This window comes from Cupressus sempervirens, chromosome 6 (assembly GCF_028749045.1).
Source record: "Cupressus sempervirens isolate cs-2001-9-10 chromosome 6, ASM2874904v1, whole genome shotgun sequence".
NCBI classification, from domain to species: domain Eukaryota; kingdom Viridiplantae; phylum Streptophyta; class Pinopsida; order Cupressales; family Cupressaceae; genus Cupressus; species Cupressus sempervirens.
In genome coordinates, this window is record NC_143123.1 from 12,125,264 (window position 1) to 12,146,805 (window position 21,542).

General features: G+C 37.4%; 3 protein-coding genes across 15 annotated transcripts in view; all 3 read left to right on the forward strand.

The window, feature by feature from the left end:
• Window positions 1–21,542, forward strand: part of ACD5 (Diacylglycerol kinase family protein) — a 156,641-nt gene that overhangs the window by 116,395 nt on the left and 18,704 nt on the right. For 10 of the 11 annotated variants that reach the window (XR_016352591.1, XM_089786331.1, XM_089786336.1 and 7 more), the window contains 2 exons: window positions 14,940–15,041; window positions 15,163–15,543. Coding sequence is in view for 10 of the 11 variants with exons in the window: in XM_089786331.1 (XP_089642457.1) it covers window positions 14,940–15,041; window positions 15,163–15,543 (483 nt within the window). In the remaining variant the exon portion in view is untranslated. Of the gene's footprint in view, window positions 1–14,939; window positions 15,042–15,162; window positions 15,544–17,727; window positions 17,850–21,542 lie in introns of those variants that run through there. The other variant, XM_089786333.1, reaches the window with a different exon arrangement.
• Window positions 17,757–19,405, forward strand: LOC149550772 (uncharacterized). Of its 3 annotated transcripts, none has more exons than XM_089786343.1 (4): window positions 17,757–17,892; window positions 18,085–18,730; window positions 18,853–19,085; window positions 19,203–19,405. In XM_089786343.1, exons 2-4 carry the CDS (start codon window positions 18,114–18,116, stop codon window positions 19,403–19,405), a joined length of 1,053 nt encoding a protein of 350 aa, XP_089642469.1. In that variant the 5' UTR covers window positions 17,757–17,892; window positions 18,085–18,113. The 3 variants fall into 3 exon arrangements, with proteins under 3 accessions (XP_089642469.1, XP_089642468.1, XP_089642470.1); XM_089786342.1 differs by having other exon boundaries at window positions 17,760–17,892; window positions 18,082–18,730; XM_089786344.1 differs by lacking the exon at window positions 17,757–17,892 and having other exon boundaries at window positions 17,957–18,730.
• Window positions 19,452–21,247, forward strand: LOC149550773 (uncharacterized). The gene is made up of 3 exons (XM_089786341.1): window positions 19,452–19,841; window positions 19,946–20,351; window positions 20,487–21,247. The coding sequence occupies exons 1-3, from the start codon at window positions 19,452–19,454 to the stop codon at window positions 21,068–21,070; spliced, it is 1,380 nt and encodes a 459-aa protein (XP_089642467.1). The 3' UTR covers window positions 21,071–21,247.

Consider the following 21,542-nt stretch of genomic DNA (forward strand, 5'->3'; position numbering starts at 1 on the left):
GTTCAAGATCACAACGTCAGAAGACTCGCAAAGCCGCAACAAATGTCTACCATACATGGATAACGGCCCAAGAGCATCCTCAGAACACCTTTGAAGCCCTAAGGAAGTAGGATCAATCTTGGTGGAGCATGTGGAATCCAAACCACAATCATAAAGTGGAGTCTATAGTACTCTGGTTCTCGCATTGAAATCCCTGAGAATAATAATGTCCTGTAAAGCAGAAAACTGTGAGATAGTCTCACAAAGAATGAAAAAAGGGTCTTCATCCTCGGTAACATAAATAACATAGGGAGAGGAAGTTGGTGGAAAGTAGCAAGCAACCAAATAGAGATCTCTCTGACAGTGACACTTACGATCAATGTGGACCCACATAAATCTGGCGAACGTGTGAGTGTACAATAGAAGTGCTACTAAAAATATTTTCCTTAATCAAACAAGCTACACCACTCGAGCCCCGTACCCCACCAGAAACATGAACCTCCTCTCTACAAACGGATAACCACTGAAAACCAGTAACACCTGGAAGAGGATGCACAGGACTCTCATGAGTCTCAGATATGACAAGAATATTTGCGGATCCCATAGCATCATGTAGAAGACCAGGTAATGACCATAAAGATCCATTACCATTCTAGCAGTTAACAAGGAGGAGCAAGTGGGGGTCTCCCTCTTGTCCGATTGCTGGTGGGACCATCATTTGGCCTTGGGGGCCTGTCTCTCAATCCAACCACTAGGGGGGTGAATCTCTAATAATTGCTTTCAAATTTTTGATAACTGCCCATTTACCAACCCGTCTCGCTTTTGCAACCATACCTCGAGAATGTTTGAGTTTTGCAAGCTGAGTCTTTGTGAGATCTTAATCTAGAAAGATTTGGAAGGAAGAGAAAAAAGCTTCCTCTTAGCACGTAGAGCCCGAAGCCTGTCTGCAAGTGAAAAGAATCTAATAAATAGGACATCACCATGTCCAAACCAGCACCTGGCCAATGTGATGTTGGTAAGACCAAGTTGATCAAAAAGGAAAGAGCATCTAGCTTCGAGAGGATCGAGAGTAGAGGGAAGTCCACGAACTCATAGATTGAGCTCATGAACACGTCTCACCCCTCATCCTCAATCTTATCTTGTACCATTTTGTCAATACTAGTCAGAGGTTGAGAATCTGTGTTACCACAAAGAGAAGCCCATGACTTGATTTTCAGTTTTGTTTCAGATACAAGAGAGGAGTGTTTAGCTGCTAAGATGGATTGCTATTCTTTGATGGCATCAAGACCCTCCAGCTATGAAATAATAGAGTTGATATTGGTTTGCAGTCCTGCTGTCTCATTAGTGAAATTATCTGAGAAACTTTGGAACTTAGCTGTATTAGAGATGGTGGCACTCTTAAGTTCAGAAATGGTATTGGTTAGGGAGGTAATCTGCTCTCTCAGTTGTAAATTGTCTATTTCAAGTCTGGAAATCCTGTCGCATAACCTCTGATAAGTGAGGAGTTGTTGTGGACCATGGGTTGAGCTTGAATCAATGTTATCTGCCATAATAGCCATAATCAGACAGAGCACAAGTCGCAGCCAATGTGGAAAATTGTGGAAAAATCCAAACACCTGCACAAAAACTCTAGCAAAACACTCAACGCAAAGGTGAGTACTAGGGAAATGTTGACAAAACACTCACGGCCTAACAGACAAGATCAGCGGCAATCACACCTCGGAAGCCTCAAAATCAGGTGGCAGAAATCACAAAAATGCAGGCTGCAAAAACATCCGGTGCACACTCTGAAACCCCTATGCAAATTAGGTCACAAATACCACAAGAATAGGCGGCAAAAATGAGGTCACGGTCATGGACGGAAAAGTTGCAAAAGAAATGGCACCCCATAACAGAACCACCGCGGCAGGAAGCACAACGACCACGAACCAAACAGATGGAGAACAGGGAAGGAGGGCTACGGGAGACACGAAGAAGAAGAAGAGGAAGGAGGAAGGGCGATGACGCGGCGGGAGGAGGTCTAGCGGCAGCCACGTTCGTAGATCGGAAGCACAAGACAAGTCGCAGACGCGGGCATGGTCACAGGTCGCAGATGCGAGCATGGTAGACATAGGCCTAAAACTACAAAAGAAATCTCAGACGCGGCCAAACGCAATTTCACAAATCTCATATGCGGACAACATTGAAGAAATTGAAGAAATGGCGGAGAACATTGAAGAAATTGAAAATGAAATTCGAAATCTTAATCTTGACGAAACTCAAAATCCAAAGAAAAGACCACTTTGGGTCATTAAGACAGTAGAGGAAGCACAAGACTTTCTTGCACCATCTAGAACCTTCGAAGAAAGCAAAAGACCAAAAAGATTTTCTAGTTATGCAACAAACATGAGTGATTTATCTAAATCAGAACCAATCAATGTTTCAGATGCTATTAGACATTCATCTTGGAAGTATGCCATGACGGAAGAATACCAATCCATTATTAAAAATGATGTTTGGGAAATTGTTCCAAGCCCTGAAGGAAAATCTGTTGTTTCTTCCAAATGGATATTAAAAATCAAGCATGTTGCTGACGGTAGCATTGAAAAATATAAAGCCAAATTTGTAGCGAGGGGATTCTCTCAGAAAGAGGGAATTCATTATGAAGAAACCTTTGTTCCTGTTGCTAGATACACCTCTGTAAAAGCAATCTTAGCTATTACAGCATCGAGGGGATGGAAAATACATCAGATGGATGTAAAAACAACACATCTGAATGGAAAAATTATAGAAGAGGTATATTTGGAACAACCTGAAGGATTTGAAACTCATAACCCTAAAGTTTTTGTTTGCAGGCTCAAGAAAGCACTTTATAGGCTTAAACAGGCTCCAAGGGCCTTGTATGAAAGAATTGATAAGAATCTCACCAGTTTAGGAATCCAAATCTCTATTATAAAAAGGATAAAGATGATATGATAATATTGATACTATATGTTGATGATTTACTAATAACAAGTGATGATCATCTTATAGATCAATGCAAGAAAGATCTAAACAGAGAATTTGAAATGAAAGATTTAGGACTCCATTACCTCCTAGGATTGGAAGTATGGCAGAATTCTGACAGCATCATACTTAATCAAGGAAAGTATACATTAGACATCTTGAAGAGATTTGGAATGTGGAATTGCAGGCCTATGTCTTCTCCAATGGAGACTAATCTGCATAAACTTAAGGAAGCAACAACAGAATCACTTTCCATAGATTCTACTCTTTACAGACAGATGATTGGGTCTCTTATGTACTTGGTAAATACAAGATCTGATATTTGCTATGTTGTTAATGCCTTAAGTCAGTTTATGTGTGAGCCAAAAGAGATTCACCTAGTTGCAGTCAAACACATCATGAGATACTTACAAGGTACTCTTAATCTTGGGCTCAAGTATGAGAAAGTTGACTTGGACTTACATGGGTACACAGACTCAAATTGGGTTGGAAGTGTTACTGATAGGAAAAACAATTCAGGATGTTGTTTCAGTTTAGGCTTAGCAGTGATATCTTGGATATGCAGAAAACAAGCATCAGTAGCACAGAGTCCCACAGAAGCTGAATACATTGCCACAGCAATGGCCTCTCGGGAAGCAGTTTGGCATAGAAAGTTACTTGTGGGATTATTTGGTCAACCCATGAATCCTACTATTATTCATTGTGATAATTAGAGTTCCATCAAGCTTTCTGTGAATCTATTTTTCCATGACAGGTCCAAGCATATTGAAATTCCTTACCATTATGTAAGAGATATGGTAGATAGGAATATTGTAAAATTAGAATACATTTGCACTGTAGATCAGACAACATATATTCTTACCAAACCTCTCTCCCAAGTGAAGATAGATCACTTTAAAAAAAGACTTGGTATGGTTGAATTGTAATACTTTTGTATTCTTTAAATTATTATTAAAATAATTTTTATTGTCAAGCTATTGACTGTTATGGGCCCCACCATTTGTATTCATTATTTAAGAGGTGACGATCTCTGAGATAATGAATACTTGTATAAAAGACATTATAAGAGATGACGATCTCTTAGATAATGTGTTGAACAATAGAGATCTATTGTTAGATCTAGATGAGTTCAAGAACACATTGTGATGTAGACATTTCTATGCCTATGAGTCATAACTTGGATAAATGAAGAATTTAATTATTCTTTAGAGTTTATCTTGTTTTCTGGTAGATCTTAACTCAGGATCATTTTGTGATATACGAATGCCAGTACCTATGAGTCACAACTTGGATAAATGAAGAATTTAATTATTCTTCGGATTTTATCTTGTATATTGTATTCTTTGCAATACTATTATCACTAGTATCAATGATAAGTCATATTACAGGAAAGTAATATGACATAGTATCATGTGTTCGATGATACCACATGCTGAAGATTCAGGTAGATATAGAGTATCAATCTATGCTTATTCATCGTAATTGATGATTCTAGATATGTTATCTCTCAGTATGATTATCAAGTTAAGAGGGAGTGTTAATTTTGTAACTTCGATATAATACTGATCTGATTGTACAAGATCTTACAGATCTATTCTTGCATGAAAGGCCTATATATATTTGTTCCTTGTTTAGGCATGATTGGCATGTCCCTTGGATTATGGCATTTGAGTTTTGAACTTAACTAATATTTGTTAGTTTGATTAAACAAAAGCTATTACTCCTTGATGTCGATTATGAGAAAACATTATAGGGCCAACCTAGATAGGGTCATGTCCCTTCAAGGGACATGCCCTTTGGTTACCTTATTTATACGGGGTATGGTTGTAGTTAAAGAACACACGAATAACATACGGTCTGCTCCTTTAAGAAATTCTGCCCATATGAATACTTGCAGAGATAAAACATTTCAGAATAATAGATATATTATTGACATCACTTCATACAAGTCTAAATCATAAAAGATCATCTTCAACAAGCATCATAGAAGGTATTATCTCAGTCTGATCATACAGAATTTGCAGAAACTTTACAACTATACATCAGCAGTGACTTCAGACAATCTTTGGAAACTCGGAAACCTTTATACTTCAGCAAGGGCTCTCAATTTAGAACTTAAGAAAAGCCACAAAGGCAACAAAGAAAGTATATATTCAAGCATGCTTTTCTCAAATGAGCTCTTATTTATAATCTTTCGTTGGCCAAAGTTTCCTAAAAAACTCCACTTCAGAAATTGTGGAAGTTTCCCAAAAAAACTCAACACTTGAAACTTTCCAACATACTTTTAGAAATATCTCTAAATGTCATTATTATAATAATATAAATATCATTATAATAATGCACTTAATAATTATTGAATAAATAAGAGCTCATGCAATTATAAATCTTATTTACTGTAGGTGACGACCAACTGCTAGAGCCACCCACTACACGACCAAAAATAGACTTACTAAAAATAGTAAGTTCACAATTGGGACCCCCAAAAGACCCTGTCAACTCATAAGGGTCGCTATGATGAGCTAACTCCATCAACTGTATAGACTAGCCAAAAAAACGGGGACATTACACAACCACGCTACAAACTACATACCAAGAGACGCAACTTACTACTTAGAAATCCACTTATGTAGAAAATACCTCCACATGATAAGTCAACTATGGAAGACCAAGAGTAACAACTTAGAATTCCATATTGAATGCTCTTTGGGGTTTGAACAATAAGAACTCAATGCTCTAACCTGTTAAGCTCAATTCCTTGGGCTGATGCAAAGAATTAAAAATTTTAAAGCATAAAGATATTGCAAACTTAGAGTTTTGAATGATAATTAATGCATCATTCTAAAAGAAAACAGTAGTAACTTGCTTAGAGTGTTTATGCCATTTTTAGAGTTTCATGGGTGCTTCCGAACCAATTTGGGCATCAAGAAGGAAACTCCTAGCTCCATGATACTCTATGTCACCATTTAAATGTATTTGGAACTAAGCACATTCATATTGAAATGTGTGGCTACGACACCTTAGTGAATTCTGAGATGGACACAAAACAGTGCAAAATACCCTAGCCAAAGTCTTTTACCATCTTTATTTTAGAATGAAAAATGACTTTAAGGATTTTCAACAAAGGTTTTAAAGTCTCAAGCAAGGATTTTTAGAGGATTGAAATGAGAAAATACTAGGGTTGCATAGGGACGGGGGTGCTTGGGTACTTAGGGTACCGGTATGGGTACAACTATTCTTCAAAATAGGGCACGAGGGTACATGGTTACGTTAAACTTTGTTATTAATATAATTTAATATTTATAGAAAATCTGAAATGATGAGGCATGCCAATGGTTTTTCAAAACAAGAGCAGTGATAAAGTTTGCAAATGTAATGTATTGTTTTCAGTTTTAGATTTGCAATATGTTTGTAATAATTATTACGATAATAGATAGTTTCTGTTATCTTTGTTTAGCATTTAATGGTTATCTATTGTAATCTCCTGTAAATATTAGAATGTTTCTAATATTTAGTTTCCTATTTCTAGAATAGAATGTTTCTATTCTTTACGATTGTTTCCTAAGGAAACATCATTCAGTCTCTTATATAAATTGATCTCTTGATCACTATTAATATCAAGCAAATATTTTCCAATTGCTTCGTAATATGATATTAGAGCCAATACTCTAGAATTTTTCGAAAATAATTATAATTTCTGGGTTGAAATTATCTGCCTTTTATTTTTAAAATTATTTTCATATATGTTTCCAAAACCTTTGGTTCAAGTAGGGTTTTCTGCCAAAAAATGGCACCATTTTTGCCTGTAACTCATGATTTTTTCTGGTCTGCAAATTCGCACTCTTCTATCTGCAACTATGTGACTAAATCCTTTGAAAATCGAGGGTTATTCTTTGCTGTTCATGTGGAGGTATGTTGGGCACCTTTTCTCTGCAACTCACGCCCTAATTTTTTTGCCACTCGTTTCCAAAACTTTTTTGAAAATCATGTTTGTTTTGTAACCTATTTTTACCATTTTATAAAAAAATAGTGGTCATTTTTTTGCAATGTTTGGACACGTTTAGGATTTTTACAAACCTCTGGTCTTGATTCGCAGCCTGAATCAACGTTTTTTTCTACAAATCCGTCATTATTTTGGGGGTTTTTGCAGCCAAGGCCGTTTCTTGTTGGAACCCTAATTTTCTGTACCATATTCGAAATTTCTTTTATAGATTTTTGGTAGGTTTTCTCGAGAGCTCAACCGGGTTGTCATCCGTTTTTCTAGTTGCCTCGGTTTTTGAGCCAGTGGATCTAGAACTCGACAACATATTCTTTTTGGGTTTTTCGAGCTTTCTTCTTAGTACCTCTTCATTTTTTTCGAGTCTTCCTCCTTTTTGCCTTGAAGTACTTGCCTTCATAGATTTTCACGCTTTTTCACTGAAAAACATGCTATGGCGCTCTAACTAATATTTTGTTCAAGGGAAATCAAAAGTTCAACGGTCGCAATTATGGCACATGGAAACAACAGATGCTAACTATCTTTGAATATCATAGCAACGATCAGGTGGAGTTCAACTTCTCGTTCTCGGCCACTTCTCGACGAGGCCAAAAAAAATTTCTCGACAAATATCGGAGAGAAATCGGCAACTTCTGGAGAAAATATCAAGAATTTAAAAAATGACTTTAATTTAATTAAAAATGCATTTTTTTCACAAAATTCAATAAGTAGATGCATGCATTGAGTCAATAAATGAGTAAACAAAGCAAACAAGCTGATCTAGATATATATAAATGCAATAAGTAACAAAATTGCATCCTTATGTGGAATGTCGATGTAGTCACAGTCTATAGACTCTGAACTCTGAAACAAGCTACAAATAGTAAATACCGAATTGTTTTTGTCAAAATATAAGCAAATACAAATGTCAAGTTCAATATGAAACTAGTCTACTTCTTCCTCTTCCCCATCCTAGTAGTTCTAGTAAAAACTATGGGAGAGGGAGGGGGTCTAGCAGTAGCAGTCGTCTATGGTGGTGCTAGTGTTGGCCTTGGCAAGGACTCCTCATCATCCTCATCCTCACTATCACTGTGTTCACTGTCATTGTCCTTAGACTCCTCATTCTCATTGCCCTCCTCTTGAATGTCGTCTAGTCCCACTGCAAAACCACCCTCCTCCACAGCCTCCCTCTCCAACTCATATATTTCATCCTCAGTGAACAATGAAGGCTGCTCCTGTGCTGTCCAATCGCCAAAAGGATCTATGTCATCCAGATCAAGTGGCTCAGTTGCTGCTGCCATTACCTTTCTTATGTGCAATTTGAGGTTATAATGTACAAAGACAAGTTCATTTAGGCGTTTTTGTGCCAACTTGTTCCTCTTCTTTGTGTGAATAGATTCAAACAAGCTCCAATTACGCTCATAACTAGATGAGCTACAAGGCTGACATAAGATGCGAAGAGCAAGCTTTTGCAAATTTGGGACATTACCACCCCAGTTTTGCCACCAAGCATCTACAAGATAAATATTAAAGAGTTAGAAAGCAAGATGAGAACAAATTTTTGTAGCTTATTTATCTACTTAACATACATGTGAGAGACTCGAAATTCCAAATATTGTACCTAGTGTCTGAGTCTGTCTACCTCTCTTTGCCAAGGCTGAGGAGAATAGTTTGCCCGTTGCATTTTGATACACTTCCATCTCGGCCACAATGAGGTTTCTTATTGCAATGTGGGGTACCATCCTCTTCATGCATTCACTAAAGCCCTCCATGACCTCTCCATAGGGATCCGCATATAATGGAGAGAAGTGGTAACAAGGGTTGAGGAAATACCCTGCTGCATGAATGGGTTGGTGGAGCTAATTGCTCCATCTCCTATCAATAATATCCCATAAGGGCTGAAATTTTAGACTCTCTCCCCTGTACTTATTTCTTATAGCCTCTTTCGCCTTATCCATGGCCTCATAAAGGGACCCCATTGGGGTTTGTTCCCCATCTACCAAGAGAACTCTAACCAAGGGCTTCACCACGTACAATTGAAAAGTAGAAAACAATCATTAATCAGAGAGTAGGGTTATAAAATAATAATGAAAGACTTCATTAATAAGTACAAAAAAAAATCAAATTTTGAAGTTTCCAACTCACATCCACAATTTCTGAAGCTCGCTCAAAAAACTGGCTGTCAAACACAATGCGTGCAACACCTTGCCCATCGACCTTCTTTGAATAACTTGACTGTAGCCATTTTGGACACACAAACATTTGCCTCAAAGGATTCATATGTTTAAGAACACTTTGCAACGTTAAAAAAATCGTTGCAAATCTTGTGACCGCGTCTAACCAACTCCTCGTCTTTGGTGTAGTCTCTCATCAAGCGAAGGACCCAAGGGTGATTGTAGATATATTTTGTTATCGTCCTTGCTTCCTCTACAACCGGTTTCACCCAATCCAATTTCCCTATATCCTCCAAAAGAAGGTCAATAACATGTGCTACACAAGGAGACCAAAAGAGTTATGCTTTTCTTGTAAGATCCTATCCACTGCCTCATATGCCGCTGCATTGTCAATTATGATTTGCACCACATTTTCAGCCCCAACCTCTATCATAATATTCTCTAGCATTCAAGCCAAAGTCTCAGCCATCTTTATCTTGTCCGAGGCATCCCAGGATTTAAGAAAGATCACTTGAACCTTGCAAGAAACTAAAAAGTTGATGATGGTGCGATTTCTTCCATCCATCCATCCATCTGAAAGTATGGCGCAACCATATTGTTTCCATTCTAACCTTTGCTCTTCAACCACTTCTTTACCCCTACAAACAACATTTTTCAACAATCTACAAGCAAAAAATAAAAAATGAAATTCACTTTAAGTACACGAGTTTGATTAAGAAAAATTACTTTCAACAAAAACAAGTGAATTGTAAAACTGTAAAAGTATTAAAGTTTGAAACAAGCGAATTACCTCCCACTCAAGGGTGCAGGAGTAGGGGGTTTGTAGCCCTTTCCGCTAGCGTACAACCAATCACAAAATTCAGAAAATATGGACTTGCTGCAACATTGAAGGAGAGCTTGTTAAAAAACCTAAAATCAACACATTGAATGTCAAGTTGTGCATGCACATCACGGTTCCATCCAGTACCCTCCAATGATGGTTGTGCTCCAAGTGTGTTTCTATGCACAAAATAACCATCATTAGAAGAGTTTTGCGGTCTACTAGACCCAGCAGATGTGGAAGTTGAGCCCGAGGACCTGCCACGAGTAGGTGTGTTCTGTACAAAGATCTTTGGGCCACAAAAAGAGCCCACTATCCCCTCAATTGCTTCTTCTTCATCAAGGGTGGCTGGGATACCTAGTCACATGACACAACCCACATCACAACGCACATCATCTCATTATGAATCATGATAAATTGATAATTGTTTTAGCACAAGCATTAGTTGTGATTAGAAAATAATAAATGATTGTTAAAAGGAAACATACCTTGCGATTCGTAAATGGCCGCCCTCATGGCCAATTTTGCCCTTTCCCTTTTCAACAACTTCTCTTCTTGGGCACTAAGCAAAGCAATCATCTCCCTTTTTATTTCCTTCGTAGTCTCATCACAAATCTTTGTGTCATGCTTTTCTATACCAACAAGGTGGTACTTCAAACGAGATATACCTCCACGGATTTGTCTTTCACATTTTATGCATATGACACTATTATACTCTGTTCCTTCAAAGGCATATTTCCATGCAAAGTCTCTAGCCCCTTTAGGGTGCGTGCCTATAAATCCAAATGGACATGCTATGGGACCACTGGAAGATGTTGCTGCCCCAGATGTAGAGGAAGCCATATTTGCTAGAAAATCAGAAAATAAAACAAAAAATGCATTAGCCTTAAAGTTTTGAAATTATTGAGAAAAACTTGATTGTTTTAGGGAAAATTGCAAAAAGATGGTGTTAGGTCTTTGACTCTTTGTAATGACTCATTCACTCTAAAATCGTAAAATGTATTAAAGAACATTACAAATGCAAGATATGCAAGTATGATGCAAGATATGCAAGTATGGGAAGACAAAAAAAGTTTAACTCAAAAGAAAAATAATTGAGAAACTTACTTGTGGATACGGATTTGCTTGGAAAGAGCTTCGAATCCGCTTCAAATCCGCTCCTAATCCTCTGGAAATCGCTACAAATCACTGCCAAACACCTAAGTGCTGCTCCAAAACCTTGCTCCTCCACCCAAGACGCCAAATGCAGCAAAGGAAATAATGAAATTGCGTTTTTACAAGCGCGGGTATATATTGGACACCGCCCACGAGAAGATAATTAGTTATTGCGATAAGTTGGCAATATATCGCCATTTTCTCGCCAATTTCTCGCCGCAAGAAGTTCAACTTCTCGGTGCCCTAAAGTGGCGATAAAAACTTGAGTTTTCTCGCCACGAAAAACTTCTCATGAGAAGTAGACTTATCGGCGATAAGTCGGCGAGATTTTGAACTATGGTTCTAAGTACTACAACTCGACCTACTCAAGCTGGTTGTGATTAGATTGGAAGGGATCACAATAATCAGTAGGCGGTGATGCTTCTAAAATTATTCGTAATTGATGATCAGCTCGAAAACAACTGTTGAGAAATGGGAGCATCTCGAGCAACTTCAGACAAAAGTAGAGCCTTCTTTCTCAAGAACACTCTATTTTCTATTATCATGGATGAGTAGAAATTGCTCCAGGAACACCTCAATAGGGTTTAAGAAATCGGTGATCAATTGCTTGCTATTGGATGCAAGATGGAAGAAGAGGACATTGTGGTTATAACCCTCAGGAGATTACCCAAGTCCTACGAGCATTTTATCGAGACTCTCAACATCACTTTTGTTGGTGTTGATCTAAAGTTCACAGATCTTTGCACACTTCTGCATTAGCTAGATCAGTGGAAACAACAGTTCGGTAGCAATTCCAGCTTCCCCTCCATAGAGAAAGCCTTTGTTGTTGAACCCTTTCAGAAGGATAAGGGCAAGTCTCATTCACAACAGTCTTCTCAGCAGAGGTTCTTTGCTCCAGCTTCAGAAGGCTCTAGGAAAAAGACCATTCAATGCAACTATTGCCACAAGTATGGGCACATGAAGGTTGAATGTGAGAAGTGCTTAGCTGCCCCATTTAAGCAATGTGGTTCACATCCCACAACAAACAGTGTGGAGCACACTGTGCAAACAAAATCTGCCGTTTACGCCTTTGACTGCTTCGTGCTTTAGATAAATTAATTATTAAGGGAGGGTATTGTGATAATAGATAGTTTCTATTATCTCTGTTTAGTATCTAATGGTTATCTATTCTAATCTCCTGTAAATATTGGAATGTTTTTAATATTCAGTTTCCTGTTTCTATTCTTTACAATTGTTTACTAAGGAAACATCGTTCAGTCTCTTGTATAAATTGATCTCTTGATCACTATTAATATCAAACAAATATTTTCCAATTACTTCATAATAATAATAGTATATGATAAATGTTTAGATGCATAACAGAGAAGACAGACTTTAAACATGAACAAGAAGATCATAAATCATATAACAATGCCATATTGCAAATGATAAACTTCTGACTTGAACAGTGATAAAGTTTACTGTCAAATCAGTATTGAATCATAAGTTTCAAGTTGATTACATGTTGAATCAAGTTTGATAAACAACAAGCTGACACGCAAAAAACATGAAACAAAAATCAGAAATCTTAATCAAGGTCCTTAGCTATGATGCTTTCCACAGAGTACCGAGTACTTGGGTTTGTGGGTATGAATACCATGGGTGTGGATACGCGTACTATGCAACATAGGAAAATATTAACAGAGGTTAATAAAGCATAAATAACTTTTAAAGTATATTCCTGATATTTTCACTTTTTCCCTTTGCATTGTTCTTGGACAATGTTTGCCTGCGTAGAGCATGTTTGACATGTCCAAAAAAATATTGACTGTCCTTTTAACTTGAGAACAAAGCTGCAGGATGCTCCCTAGAAGACCCCAGATATTCAAGTTTCTGATGTGGAGTTGTACATTGAACTGAGAATTGAGTGAGTGTTGCTTTTCAGCAGCTGTTTGCATGTGGTTTTCCTGTGGGCCGTGGCCACAAACAAGCTCCATCAAGTTAAAATTCGTTCTGATTTGCAAATGCCTAATAAATTTGCTCTTTCCTATTGAAATGTTTACACCTCTCACATTTGCATCAATCTCTCTAAAATCTCATCTTACTCATGCTTAGCTTTCCATGCTTCAATTTATGCTCTGGTCTGATTGGCTTCCCAGGGCATCCAGGTAGCAGTTCCAAGTAAGAATCCTAAAAATACTGAAAATCATTTTTTGGTATTTTCTATGTTTTCACAATTCACATTTTTAAAGGTTTTCAGAGTAGACTCTCTTGAGTTCTAGAGGCATGGCTTCTACTCTTCTACAATACAAATCCAAAAACTTATGAAAGAGTAAAGTATGGTTTTAAGAAAAAACCAAACAGTCCAGTGCTTTGTGATGATTCCTCTTTGGAAGTTGACATGGACAGCTGGACAAGGTCAAATCTATTATTATATAAAGAAAAGAAATATTCTAGGAGTTATTAATTTTTTGCAAACCAACATCTTGGGGATAACTCCTAGCTTATTGGGAAAAACTAAACTAGTTTAACACATTGTAAAGGTCTCAAAGAGATCTAGTTTGTGGTACTTGGCAGGTAGCCTTTGGCCTTCTTTTTCATTATTGGGCCGATTATTCAAATTAACATGACCATTTGAAAGCCAAATGAGGAGTGATGAAAAAGAATCGTGAGGATGCTTTGAAATATTCCCACACTTCTATTTTAAAACTGGATCTTTTCACCATAAGGCGCTTGACAAGATTAACACTAGCATTGTCTAACCTACATATAGATGGCCTCCACAAGTGATGGTTCATGCCCACAGTGGATGTAGGTGGTGTGGGCAGAGGCTGCACGAAGAGAGTGAGAGTTGCTGTAATTGTAGACGAGAATTCAGGTCAGAAAGGGAGGCTGGAGAATGAGAGAGTGTAGGATGAAGGTAAGAGGAGGAGCTGAGGTGAACAGGAAGATGACAAGTTGGGACGAGCAAATCTTCGTTCTCTGAAGAAAGAAACACAGACATTTGTCCTCCGATGAATCGAACATGATTTCAGAAGAGAGATCATTTCAAAACAAGAGTGAGATCGCAAGTTTCATGACAATGAAGTGTAACAGGGGTAGGGTCTACTGAATGTTGGGGTAACAGCACCACAATCTAGATGTTAAGAGAAAATCTAAAGCTCAAAATTAAAAGGCCCATGTCCATACATTCTAAGCTTTCAGATCTGAGAAAGAATCTGTTCTAAACATTTTTGGTACCCACTTTGTGTTGCCTTGGATTATTTTTAATATTTTAAAATCATTAGTTCTTTCTTTAAAAAGTAAAATAGATGATTGAATTACTAATTATTTTTTAAGCCAAATTTCACGCCCCATAGTTTAAATTTTTTAATTTGTATATTGATTTTAGTTTATTTATAAGCTATTTTTCTTTAATGTATAATTTAGACAACTATAATAAATTAATTTTCAAATTAGTTGTGTTATAATTATTTTTTAGATTTTACTTTTTAGCACTTGTCTGTACATTTGTATTATAGATTTTACTTTGTTTTTTATTTTATTTATTGGACATGCTGTACTTGTAAAAAGGTCCTTGAAAGTCTATATCCAATACTTCATACTTATCCATGCAACTCTTCTTTTGGAAACTGTTCTTCAAAACAGCTGACTGCTTATACGGTGGAAAAACATAACTCTTAATGACAATATTAGATTTCACCATTACATATGCTGATGTTGACAGCAAAACAGATGTTGGCAATCTCAAGTGTTCCTTTCTTACGTGGATGCAATAGGTTGACATAAGTAAAAAACCATTATGGTTTGAGATATCTTTCTTGTTCAGGAATTTTGTGAAGTAATCTGTTTCAGAAAACTTTAATTTTGGCAGGTATGGATTCTATGGTGATGTCATCAAAGAGAGTGAGTCATATAGGTGGATGGGACCTGCCCGGTATGATTATTCTGGAGCCAGTGTGTTTATGAGACATAGGTACTGTCTGTTTCCAAAGCTACAAGTTTGATAGAAAAACAACTCAATTCTTTAGGAAGCCTATTTGAGATGGATACCTTATTAAATAATTTCTCATCTTTAAAGTTGCAATGCTTGGCAGATCATATGAAGCTGAAGTAGCTTTTGTTGAAGCACCGGACGATACTGCTCCTTGTGCAACCAAAAGCGGGCTATCTGGCAGCCAAAACAACATAGTTGGAAAGCGAAAAGAAGAGATATGTCGTGTAAACTGTCCTGTTTGTGCTGATGGGATAAATGCTGAACCTTCTGTATATATTGGTGGGCTAAAAATGTCATCCCACCCTAGATCACAGATTCCAAGGTGGTTTAAAGTAAAAGGACCTTTTCTTAGTGTGGGTGCTGCTGTGATGTCTTGTCGGAATGACAAAGCACCAGACGGGGTCGTGGCAAATGCTCATCTGGCTGATGGATTTTTGCACCTTGTACTTATAAGAGAATGCACGCGTGCTGCTTATCTCTGGTAATTACAGATTTTTATATCTTTTTTTGTTCTTTTCTGTTTACTTTAGTTTTCTTATGGGAAGCATTTTCTGATTGTCTCAATCTGGTTAGTAGACTTCCTGAATAACCCTCGGGGCCTCAAATATAAATCATTGAGGAAATGCTTCTCTATGTCGCGTAAACTTATTTTTTGTAAATTTCTTAAACTTTTCCCTGATATTGTTGGAAAAAGTATTTCTCAAACATCGCAAAAAAGGGATTATGGTGTTAATTGATATGTATGGCTTTTTTAAAGCATATTATATTCCTCAATACCACAGCATACATTTTCTATGGAGTTTTTATATTTGAAACAGAAAGTGTGACAATGAGACACCACTACTTCTTATGTAGTGACATACAACACAAGCAGAGGATGGTATGCATTGAACCTGTTGTTGATGTTTATCGATCATATCCATAACATGTTTTGGGCAACAATCAAATATGAAATTAGATATGACCGAACAGACAAAATTGAACTTCAATATAGACAGAAATCGTAGGCTCATAAGTACACTTTTAGTCCTTGAAACTATTGTTATTTCCTGATTAAATATGTTTCTTGTCTAGGATGGTGAAAGGTTTTGTGGTATTTTCTGAAATTTTTCTGTTCTTATCTCAAGTTTTCTGTTGTACTTGAAGAGAAGAAAAGTCAACCCTTTCCTATCATTGATCGAATCACAAAGTAGTTTTTGAGATGTTATTTTTGTTGGAATACAAACACCACTGAGAGGGGGGCTGAATCAGTGGTTTAAAATACTTTTCAAAACTTGAAACAATCACAAGTTTTAAAATTTAACACATGAGCAAGATAGGTAATGCATAACAAAATGACACAATATTTTAACGTGGAAAAGCCCTTAGGGTAAAAAACCACTTTGAATCTGAAACTTTATTGGCCTCTTGGGCAAATCTTTCAAAGCTACAACTTTGGGAAGCACCAACACCCTGTTTTAGAAACACCAATTTCAAGGAACTCCAATCCCTTACACCTGAAGCATCAACTTCAAAAATATGAGAAGCACCAACTTTCAAATTGAAGAAATGAGATACAAAATCAGAGGATCATCTTTGTTACAATACAAATCATAAATCAAGAGTTCAACTCCAAGTTGAAAACATAAAGCAGCATATAGTTCTCTTCTTCGCTCTTTTGTTGATTCTTTTACATCAACAAATTAGACTAAAATGTACAAGTATCTTTCAATGAAGTTATCAGATTATGAAATGTATAATCAGATCTAAAAACAACAAATTTGAATGCACGAAGATGACTTGAGTTAATGCCTTTCAAACTACCAACTTTTTGAAGTGATAAACGCTTGTTTCTCTTCAAAATATTTGAGTATCAAATTATGTAATCATTTGTCATTAAAGGATATGATTGAATGTTGACATAAATTGCTCATAAATCAGTATATAAACCTTCTTCAACCTCTGATATACTTCTGCAATCAATATTAATTCATATATAACAAACTAGAAACAAATTTCATTACCCTACCTTTGATGTCTTGTTGACCTGCAATAAAACCTTCCGTTCTGCAGCCAATTTCTCACAACCTCTGTACTTTTCTGCACAAATACCTGTACCATCTTTTGAAGGGATGAATCACCTACTTACAAATGTCGAGGGTTGAAATTTTGGAGATTGTTACATACCCCAAAACGTAATTAGACCAAAAACTGCCAAAACTGTCAAACTGTCATAACCATTTATAACTGTCTGGTTGACATTGTTTTTCTCTGTCCATACATGTGTTATCAAAAAACTAACTCAGACCTATTTGAGAGGACACGGAGACCTTTCCAAAAAGGCATTGATAGTTGGGGTCTAACTGATGATTCTGCCCAGAGTAACGAGAATCGCCATAAAATCGCCTGAATCGGCGATTCGGCGATTAGATTCAGCAATGGCGATTTTTTTGGAGTCGGAAATCGCCATTGCCGATTTCTTCAAGTGAATCGCCTGAATCGCCGATTCAGGCGATTCAGGCAAAAAATCGCATGAATCGCCTAGAAAAATCGGCAGGAATCGCCCGTGGCCAATAAAGTATAGAGTTGTAAAATTTTAAAAAATTGCTTGGTTTTTTTACTTTGTTTTTGACCATTTCTCTTTGTTATAACCCTAAAGGGCCTTCTATTTATTTAACATGAGTAGAAGAGAGGAAAAGTGAGAGAGAAGAAGAGAAAAGAAAAGCCATAGGTTTCTAACCGGCAAGAAGAAAGAGCACAAAAGAGATCAGCAATCCATTTGGGGAGGCCATCAATTGCATTGGGAGCATTAGGGAGCCAATCTCAACACTCCTCAACTCATTTGCAAGAGGTAAGTGCTCTTTTTTTTTTTGCATGTTAGTGTATTATGCATTTTTTGTTAAATTTTTATAGTTTTCAAGATTTTTAGTTTAGATCTTGAATGTTCTTTATTTTTACTAAGTTGCAAACTAGGGTTTGTTGTTTTGTAGCTTTTATTAGCTTCAAACTTTGATATTTTACATATAAATTTTTATTGCAGCAGCCTTTGCTTTCATTTTTTGCAAATTCGCAATGGGTAGAAAAGATGAATGTTGGAAATATAACGAAGAGTTTCCTGGAAGAACCAAATATCAAACAAAATGTATTTTTTGTAAAGAAAAAATAACTTCTGGGGGTATTTATAGATTGAAATACCACATTGCTGCTATACCTGGACACGATGTTACAATTTGCACTCACCAAACTCCTGAGGCAAAACGCACTTGCTTAATGGCATTAGAAAAAATTGAAAAAGACAAAGCCAATAGGAAAATGCAACTTGAAGGGTTAAGGGGTATTGGCTCCCATGTTCCCGCATCCGCATCTGCAGCCGCATCCACATCTGCATCTGCATCAGCTTCTGCATCTGTAGGTTGTGTTGGAGAGGGTTCTTCTAGGCCTCCTTTTTATCCTAGTTCTTCTGCTCGTGCTGGTGCTAGTCGGTCACATACTGAGACAGAGTCCCACACCAACCTATTGCAGCCTAGAGTGCGGAAAAACAGAATGGATAGTTACTTTGTGCCCCGCACTACTCCTGGTTCCCAACCCACGCTTGAGGGCATGGGTTTGAACAAGGAAATTCATGATGCTGCCAGAAAGGAGATATGCAAATTTTGGTACTTTTGCAACATTCCATTTATTGCAGCCAGGTAATTGATTCTTTTTTCGTTGTTTTCTTTAAAGTTAAAATTAAAAGTAAAAGTAAAACTTTAATTATATTTACTTGTTTTATAATTTGAGTCTTTGACATCTAAATTTTTATTTGTGATAGGGCTCCTTATTGGCAGAACATGATAGACGCGGTTGCTATTTGTGGTCCGGGGTTTAAAGCCCCAACTGAGGCTGAGTTGAGCGGATACCTCTTGGATGAGATGGTAGAGGACATGAGGGCTGAGCTCGAGGAGAACCGAAAGGAGTGGATTGCAAAGGGTTGCACCATCATGACTGATGGTTGGACAGATAGGAGGAATAGAACACTCCTCAATTTTCTTGTATCCTGTGGAGGTAATTGATCATTTTACTTTCCTACATACATAATTGTAAATTTTGATTTGTTGAATGCTAATTTGTTGATGATCCATTTAATTTTAATATTCTAATTCGTTGTTTTGTTACTTGTAGGATATACCATGTTCATCAAATCCATTGATGCTTCCGCACATGTAAAAAATGCCACATACTTATGTGAGGCTATTGAGGAAGTCATAGCAAAGGTGGGAGAACAAAATGTGATCCAGGTGGTGACGGATAATGCAACAAGTTATGTTGCTGCAGGTAAACTTTTAACTTTTCAAGTTTTGAAAATAAATTTATTTGAATTTTGAAATTTGAATTTCTAATTGACTTAAAATTGTTGTGGGTAAACTTTTGATGGAGAGGCACCCCACCATATTTTGGTCCCCTTGTGCGGCACATTGCATTGACCTCATGTTGGAGGAAATTGGCAAACTTGAGTTTGTCAAGTCATGTGTGGAAAGGGCAAAAAACATATGCAAATTCATTTATAATCATTCATTTGTCCTTAGCACAATGAGGAAGTACACAGAAGGAAAAGAGTTAGCTCGCCCAGGTATCACGAGGTTTGCCTCGAATTTCATCACCTTGCAGTCCTTGTTGACATCAAGGGATGAATTGAGGAGCATGTTTGTTGGGCGGGAGTGGATTTCCTCTTCCTATGCTACGACCACTGTAGGGATAGATGTGGCGGATTGCATATTTGATGAGGATGGTTTTTGGAAACCCGCTAGAGAAATCCTGCAGGTAAATTTATTGCAATTTAACATTTAGTATTTTACTTTTACTTTAAGTTATATTATTTTATATTTAAGTTTTGACTCAAGTTTTTTGTTTTACTTTATATGTAGGTCACTGAGCCCCTTGTAGCTTTGCTACGAATTGCTGATGGGGAGAAGCCCTCTATGGGCTACATTTATGAGGGCATGGATAGGGCCAAGGAGGCCATCAGAGCCCAATATGCAGGAGTGCAGGAGAGGTATGGCCCTATTTGGGACATCATCGATAGGAGATGGCAGAATCAGCTCCATCGACCCATCCATGCAGCAGCTTACTTTCTGAATCCGGCATATCGTTTCCGTCCTGAGTTCAAGGCGGATGCGGAGGTTCTCACTGGCTTATACACAGTGATTCAGAGGTTGAGTAGCGATGAAGATAGCGCTGCTGCGATTGTTGAGCTAGACCAGTTCAACAATAAAGAGGGGCCACTTTTCTCTAGCAGGATGGCCATAAATGCTCAGACAACACTACAGCCAGGTAAAAATTAAATAATATATTCAATGTTCATGAATCTAGATTCTAATCTTAAAGTTGATTATGTAATTTTAGAGTTAACTTGTAATTTGTAAATGAGACTAATTGTTTCTATTTTCAATTTTTCCCTTATTGCAGATAGATGGTGGCAAATGTTTGGGGCCACAACCCCAAAACTTCAAAAAATTGCCATTCGTATTCTGAGTCAGCCAAGCAGCGCTTCTGGATGTGAGCGCAGTTGGTCCATGTTCGAGCACATCCATTCGAAGAGGAGAAACAGGTTGACAGTGCAGAAGTTGAATGATATTGTTTTTGTTCATTACAACCTCCATCTTAGGATCAGACAGATTTTGGGCACTGACTCCTCTCCGATCATTCTAGAGGAGATTGATCCAGAATCAGAGTGGCTTACAGAGGTTGTGGATCCAGTCTTCACTGAGGAAGACCGTGTGTGGGTTGACCAGGTGGATATAGAGGCTGAGGCAGCTAGAGCACGTTCTTCAGGCATTGGTAGACGCACACGTGCACGCACAGGCACAGGCCCTAGCGACGTTCATGAGCCCATCTTACATGCGGGAGATATGGCTCGGCAGTCCTCTAGGACCTACATTAGACGCCTTGCTACTAGGCAGACTGGATACTCAGAGGCTGAGGCTGAGGCTGCAGCCGAGCTTCAGGATGATGTTGAGGATGATGATGATGACTATGAGTCTGAGGCTTGAGCTGGAGCCTTGTTTTTATATTTTGTTTACAGATATTGATACTGAATCATTGATAGACATATGTTTCAAACTTTCATGGATCTTCATCTTAGATTCTTACATACATTTATGATTTGATGTCTTATGGATCATCTTACATACATTCTATGATTTAAATCATTGTGATCATTTGATTTCTATTTACTTCAGCTAGCCTACAATTTACATTTTAGATAACATAGTTACATATGTGATGGATTTTATGTTCCATGTTTATGTATGTTAAGTTTTAACTTCTATTTGATGATGTTATAGTGTGTTTAAGTTATATTCAATAAAGGGTGCATGAAATAAGTTTTAAATTGTTAAAATCTTTAAATTTAAAGGGTTTTTTCAAATTTGCCGATTCATTGCCGATTCACGATTCGATTCGGCCTTGCCGATTCCGATCCGATTCCGATTCTTGTTACTTTGATTCTGCCTATCAACTTTC

What these genes read in the sequence shown, in the direction of transcription:
- LOC149550773 (XM_089786341.1), top strand. Translation starts at nt 19,452, where the DNA reads ATGGAGAGGCACCCCACCATATTTTGGTCCCCTTGTGCGGCACATTGC. An exon ending in CCGCTAGAGAAATCCTGCAG is followed by an intron (nt 19,842 to 19,945) that starts GTAAATTTATTG and finishes CTTTATATGTAG; the next exon opens with GTCACTGAGCCCCTTGTAGC. An exon ending in TCAGACAACACTACAGCCAG is followed by an intron (nt 20,352 to 20,486) that starts GTAAAAATTAAA and finishes CCCTTATTGCAG; the next exon opens with ATAGATGGTGGCAAATGTTT.
- LOC149550772 (XM_089786343.1), top strand. Translation starts at nt 18,114, where the DNA reads ATGGGTAGAAAAGATGAATGTTGGAAATATAACGAAGAGTTTCCTGGA. An exon ending in ATTCCATTTATTGCAGCCAG is followed by an intron (nt 18,731 to 18,852) that starts GTAATTGATTCT and finishes TATTTGTGATAG; the next exon opens with GGCTCCTTATTGGCAGAACA. An exon ending in TTTTCTTGTATCCTGTGGAG is followed by an intron (nt 19,086 to 19,202) that starts GTAATTGATCAT and finishes TGTTACTTGTAG; the next exon opens with GATATACCATGTTCATCAAA.